General features: G+C 50.0%; 1 protein-coding gene across 1 annotated transcript; it reads left to right on the top strand.

Annotated features, from left to right (window-relative positions):
- The first annotated feature begins 2,998 nt into the window (after nt 1-2,998).
- On the top strand, nt 2,999-6,336 carry LOC141420046 (uncharacterized). The gene is made up of 2 exons (XM_074064482.1): nt 2,999-4,019; nt 4,769-6,336. Exons 1-2 carry the CDS (start codon nt 3,755-3,757, stop codon nt 5,443-5,445), a joined length of 942 nt encoding a protein of 313 aa, XP_073920583.1. The 5' UTR covers nt 2,999-3,754; the 3' UTR covers nt 5,446-6,336.
- The last annotated feature ends 583 nt before the right edge of the window (nt 6,337-6,919 follow it).

Genomic DNA, 6,919 nt, shown 5'->3' with positions numbered 1-6,919 from the left:
TCCCTCCCTGACCAGTCCTCAAAATAGGACACCCTCCTTACCACCCCTGGTCTTACCAGAGAGTTCCCCCCTTTACCCATCCCTCACGGGGGTAGAGGAAGATCGGCTGCCCCCATACGTGACTCCCCCTGGTCAGGCCAGTGCTCCGGAGGAGGAAATTTCCTCATCCTCCTCAACAGGACTGGCAGCAGGAGGAGGAATGGGTCGAAGACTCCGCCCCCGAGGGGTACGGGAAAGGGAGGGAGAAGATGGGCCCTCCTCATCAACACATGGGGAGGAAACTGTCCTCACATTTCCAGTCCAGATGGTAGGCCAAGGAGGACCGGGAGGGGGGCAACAGTTTCAGTACTGGCCCTTCTCCTCCAGTGATCTATATAACTGGAGGACGCAGAACCCACCCTTTTCAGAAGACCCTAAGTGTCTCATAGATCTCCTGGAGTCCGTCATGCATACACATCGCCTCACATGGGACGACTGTCACCAGCTGCTCAATACTCTTTACGACAGAGGAGCGGGAGCGCAACCTCCACGAAGCTAGAAAGAACGTCTTGGGGGACAACGGGAGACCCACAACCCTCCAACCGGCCATAGACAAGGCCTTCCCCCTACGCCGCCCTGATTGGGATTTCGGGACCGCAGAAGGTAGGGAGCATCTCCGAATCTACCGCCAGACTCTTATGGCAGGTCTCCGAGTGGCCGCTAGGAGGCCCACCAACTTTGCAAAGGTAAAGGCAGTTGTCCAAGGGGAAAATGAAAGCCCGGCCGGTTTCTTAGAGCGCCTCTATGAGGCATACCATCAGTACACCCCTATTGACCCCGAGGCGGAGATCCACCGGTCTGCTGTGGTATTCTCATTCATTAATCAGGCAGCTCCAGACATTAGGAGAAAACTCAATAAACAGGAAAACTTAGGGGAGATAAACATTAGGGAAATGTTACAGATAGCAGAGAAGGTCTTTACCACAAGGGAAACTCCAGAAGAAAGGGAGGAAAGGCAGAGAAAGGAAGACAGGGAGGCCCAGGAGAAATTGAGAAAGGAGGACAGGGAGTTCCAGGCTAAGGAGAACCGAAAGCAACAAAGAGAAATGGCCCGTATTTTCCTAGCGGGTGTCCGGGACCAACCCAGGGAAGGGGGCCACGCCAGGACCCCGGATAAGGAACACCGTTTTTACTGTAAGGAGACTGGGCATTGGAAGAGAGAGTGCCCTAAGTTAAAGGGAAGAAGAGGGTTTGGCAGGAGACCGGGAGGTAACAGGGAAAGGGAACCAGCAGTGGAGCAGGCCAGAGTCCTTCTAGCCGGAGAAGAGGACTGAGGGAGACGGGGCTTGGACCCCCTCCCCGAGTCTTGGGTAACTGTATGTGTGGAGGGGAAGCCGATGGGGTTCATGGTGGATACCGGCGCCCAGTATTCAGTCTTAAACAAGGCATGTGGACCTTTGAACAAGGAACGAACAAGTGTCATTCAGGGGGCCACGGGTACACAGTTATGCTCATGGACTACCAAAAGAAAGGTAGACTTAGGAAAACACCAGGTCACACACTCCTTCCTGGTCATCCCTGAGAGCCCCACTCCCTTGCTCGGACGGGACCTGCTCACCAAAGTAGGGGCCCGTATCTATTTTGAACCTGATGAAATAATTGTGACTGATCGGGAGGGGAGCCCGATACATGTCCTGTCCCTATCATTTGCTGACGAATATCGACTGTTTGAGAGCCGACAGGAGCCAGGAGGGGACATAGCCCAATGGCTAAAAAGGTTTCCCATGGCCTGGGCAGAGACTGCAGGAATTGGCCTCGCCAAACACCTCCCTCCCATAGTTATACAATTGAAGGCTTCCGCTCTTCCCATTCGGGTAAAACAGTATCCTATGCCCAAAGAGGCTCGAAGAGGCATAGCCCCTCATATCCGCAGGCTAATAAAGGAAGGAGTACTGCGGCCTTGTCGGTCCACCTGGAATACTCCTCTGCTCCCCGTTCAAAAGCCAGGAAGCGGGGACTATAGGCCTGTGCAAGACCTGCGAAAGGTAAATGAGCGGGCAGAGGACATTCATCCCACTGTACCGAATCCCTATACCTTGCTCAGTCACCTACCGCCCTCACAAGTATGGTATACAACCCTTGATTTGAAAGATGCTTTCTTCAGCATTCCATTGTCAGAAATCAGCCAGCCGCTATTTGCATTCGAATGGCAAGAGGATGGGGGCCAGACCGGACAGCTCACTTGGACCAGACTGCTACAGGATTTAAAAATTCTCCCACCCTGTTTAATGAGGCCCTGAGCCAGGACCTGGAGCCCTTTCGCTGGAGTCACCCGCGAGTCACTCTACTACAGTACGTTGATGACTTACTGTTAGCGGCAGAAACCCGAGAGGAGTGCAGTGAGGGTACTGAACACCTGCTAACGGAGTTAGGTGAGCTGGGATATCGGGCGAGTGCCAAGAAGACCCACATCTGTGAAAGGTCAGTGACATATCTGGGTTATCGGATTGCAGATGGGGCAAGATGGCTGACTGATGCCATGAAACAGATTATTTTGACTATTCCACCCCCCACATCCACTAGGGGAGTGGGAGAGTTCCTGGGTTCCGCAGGGTTCTGTAGACTCTGGATTCCGGGATTTGCGGAGATAGCCAGACCCCTATATGAGGCCACCAAAGAGGCTCCGGATTGGAGGTGGGGAGAGGAACAACAGCGGGCCTTTGACCAGCTAAAGGCCGCCCTTCTCCAGGCCCCTGCCTTGACCCTACCAGACCCCACAAAATCGTTCACTCTGTTTGTGGATGAAAAAAAGGGGGTAGCCAAAGGAGTCCTGACCCAACAGTTAGGTCCCTGGAAGAGACCCGTGGCATATCTTTCCAAGAAATTAGACGCAGTAGCATCAGGATGGCCCCCCTGCCTCCGCATCATAGCGGCCGTTGCCATGTTAGTGAGAGAAGCAGACAAATTAACCTTTGGACAGGCCCTCCGGGTCACGGCCTCTCACCCGGTAGAGGGAGTCCTTAAACAACCCCCTGGGAAATGGATGACGAATGCCAGGCTCACCCACTACCAGGGGCTCTTGCTGGATTCCCCTCGGATCACCTTCACAGATCCTGTAACTCTGAACCCTGCCACCCTGTTGCCCAACCTGGAACTACAGACACCTGTCCATGACTGCAAGGAGTTCCTCTCCGAAGTTACCCAGGTATGGGTTGACCTAAAGGACACCCCACTGTCTGGCTGTAAATTAAACTGGTACACTGATGGAAGCAGTTTTGTCCAAAATGGAGTCCGAAGGGCAGGGGCAGCAGTGGTCGACCAAGAAGGAAACACGGTATGGAGCAGCGCCCTCCCACCCGGAACCTCAGCCCAAAAGGCAGAATTAATTGCCTTGGCTGAGGCCCTGGAAAGGGCAGAAGGAAAATGAGTCAATATCTACACCAATAGCCGCTATGCTTTCGGTACCATCCACGTCCACGGAGCCATCTATCGCGAAAGGGGATTTCACACAGCAGAAGGGAAAGGCTTAAAAAACCTGGCCGAAGTCCAGCATCTATTAATAGCAGTAGAAAAACCGAAGGCAGTGGCAGTGATGTATGTCCCAGGCCATCAGTCTGCCAAGACTCCGGAAGCTGTCGGTAACAACAGGGTGGATCAAGAAGCTAGGAGAGCAGCAATGGTGAGTCCCTCCATGGTCGCGGCTATAGATGTGCCTGTCCCCGAGCTCCCTTCGCTACCTCCCTGACCAGAGTACTTCTCGGAGGATTTCACTTGGATGAGAGCCCACTCCCTCACTAGAAAAAGGGAGGATGAATGGAGAAGCGACTTGGAAGGCAAGCTAATCCTGCCCGAGAAACTCGGCCGATTCCTGTTAGCTAACTTACATAAGTCCACCCACTTGGGGCAGAGAAAGTTGCTAGACTTGCTGACATCTGCACAACTCCGATTTCCGAACCAGACCGCGGCCGTCCGTCAAATTGTGGAGGATTGTGCTAGCTGTACAGCTATGAAACCAGGACGAAGGGAGGGGCACCACACAGGTATTCGGGAATGGGGGAGGGCCCCAGGAAGAAGCTGGGAAGTGGATTTTACTGAAGTAAAACCAGGGAAGTTTGGGTACAAATATTTGCTAGTGTTCATAGATACCTTTTCGGGCTGGGTGGAGGTATTTCCTACAAAGAGGGAGACGAGTCAGGTAGTGGCAAAAGCCTTACTAGAGGAAATCATACCCAGGTACGGGGTGCCTGAGGCAATTGGGTCAGATAACGGTCCGGCTTTCGTTAGTAAAGTCCTGCAGGGACTAGCCCAGGCTATGGGGGCCAATTGGAAACTACATTGTGAATATAACCCCCAGAGCTCAGGGCAAGTAGAAAGGATGAATAGGACACTAAAGGAGACTTTAGCCAAATTGGCCCTGGAGACTGGTGGTGATTGGGTGACACTCCTTCCCTTGGCCATCTTCCGAGTCCGGAACTCCCCTTATGTCCATGGGCTAACCCCCTTTGAGATCCTGTATGGGGCTCCACCCCCCATCATTCAAAGGACCTTAAGCCCAGGACTAGGTGATCTGGCCCCAAATTACCTGACTATGCTACAGGCTCTAGCTAAGGTGCAACAACAAATATGGCCCTTAATTCAAGCGTACCATACTACTGAGAGGGTCCTGACTCCGGAACATGGCATAGTCCCGGGTGACATGGTATGGGTTAAAAGGCATCAGTCCAAAACCCTAGAGCCTAGATGGAAAGGACCTTATGTTGTACTGCTTACTACCCCCACCGCCCTCAAGGTCGATGGAATTGCACCATGGGTACACCACTCCCATGTGAGACGGGCACGTCCTCAGGAGGATCAGGGAAATTGGACTGCACCACAGCATCCCACAAATCCACTCAAGCTCCGGCTGATACGAGATGCTCTGGAAAACGAAAACACCCCAGATGCTCCACAGCCCTCCTAGAATGGGATCATCACCTGGGTCCACTACACCCACATCAGACTGGCGGACCCGGTAGCTGTGAAGGAAGACTTCCTGCCAACAAGAAGGGTGTCCCACCACAAGGACAATTCCTTCAAACTCAAACTTCAGCAAACTGGACCTCGGTAACCTTATTCCTTTTTCTAACCCTGTCCACCACTTGCTTGGGGCATACAAATCCACATCAACCTTTTAACCTGACGTGGATGATTGTAGATGTATCCACAGGAGACATTCTTAACCAGACCTCCAAGGTGACCCCTCCCAGCACCTGGTTCCCAGAATTATACTTTGACTTCAGGGCCTTATTCACTGGCAGGGGACAATGGGATTTGCGCCAAAGTTACTTCTATGTCTGCCCCGCTCCCCAACCCAACCACAGAAAAAATGTGGAGGAATCGCAGACTATTATTGTAAGTCATGGGGTTGTGAGAGCTCAGGAGACATATGGTGGCCACCCCCCAAACAGGGGGACCTTATTCAGTTAAGTAGAGTCTCTCAATCTGGTATTACATACCACCAACCTAGACCTATAAGTAAGGGATGCCCAACTCCCCCCAATTGTAATCCCATTATAATAAATTTCACTGATTTAGGAAAAAAGGCGACAAATTGGGAATTGGGTAAATCCTGGGGAGTCAGACTCTACAAAACAAATCATCCAGGAGCCCTTTTTACCTTGCGGCGTGTGCGACAATCAGTCTCTACTCTAACAATAGGACCTTGTATTCTAAACCGACTTGTGACTTTCATCAAAAACCGAATTAACACTGTCCAACTTCTGGTCCTCCGCCAACAATACCAGGCTCTTCGTCCCCTTGAGAATGATTCCTCAATATAGCCCAAAGAAAAGGGGAGAATGAAAGGATGTGCCCTTTGCCCCAGCAGATCCCCATAGCAGAAACCAGTAAAGCCAGCACAGGATGCCCGTGCAGGATAAGATAAACAGGATGGGGGCAGGTGGAATGTGAGGAATGTGAGGTATGTGAGCAGATTTCGAAAGACGACGTACGTGCAAGATGTGCCCTGCCTGCTTGCTAAATGTAACCGTGTGCGCAAATACTGACCCTTGAATCTATAGGCTAAGAAGTAATGCACTCTTAAATGGATAGGCTGGAAATGTATGTGGTGTTACAAACTCATTGGCTATGTACTGTGCAGGCTTTTGCTGTAACGGCCGGTAGGGGCCTATATAAGATCTTCCCTAAAGAGGTTCGGGGTCTTGTCTGCCCAATCGGACCTGTGTGTCTGTGTGGGAGCTTGACCCTGGCTTGCCAGCTCAATAAACTCTGCTTTGTTGATTGCATTCACGAGTGACTCTCTGTCTCTCGGAGGAATAGGATTCTCGGACCCTAACAATACCATCAGTAGTTTTAAAGATCCCCAAGTGATAGCAAAGTTTGGTAAGGATTGCTCAGTTGTTCAGGTTTTGAATGGCCATTCCCAGACCTACTTTTTCCTCAATCTGTTATTTCAAGTAAGCCATTTTTTCCTACATGAACATTTTCAGGAATGCATGTATATTATACATACATTATATTTATATATATATATTTTTTTCTATGTACCACATATTACATGTTTATAAGTAAAGCTCTGTAACTATTTAGGAATTCCCTTATAAGGAAAAGATCATGATTTATGTATGTCCTTTTTTGGCCTAGGAGAACCTTAGATAGAAATATTCAATATATGTCACTGATTGACACCTTTGCAACTTTTAGGTATAAAAATCAGTCAAAAAATAAAAGTTACCATAATGGTTATTCTAAAATAAATATTATTTTCATTTTCTTAACTATTCACAAGGAAGCACAAATTCAGATTTCACAGACTACAGGAGGAGTCTGACTGTTCAACTTAACACTTTCTGTTCAAGATTTAGATTCAGCACTAATGTAAATTAGTGTCTATTCCAAGTATACTTTGGTTGTTTTATGAGTAATAAAATATCATTTTGAT

This window comes from Castor canadensis, chromosome 2, assembly GCF_047511655.1.
Source record: "Castor canadensis chromosome 2, mCasCan1.hap1v2, whole genome shotgun sequence".
Lineage (NCBI taxonomy): Eukaryota > Metazoa > Chordata > Mammalia > Rodentia > Castoridae > Castor > Castor canadensis.
The sequence above is the reverse complement of the archived record's forward strand: the minus strand, read 5'-3'. Positions and strand labels throughout refer to the sequence as shown.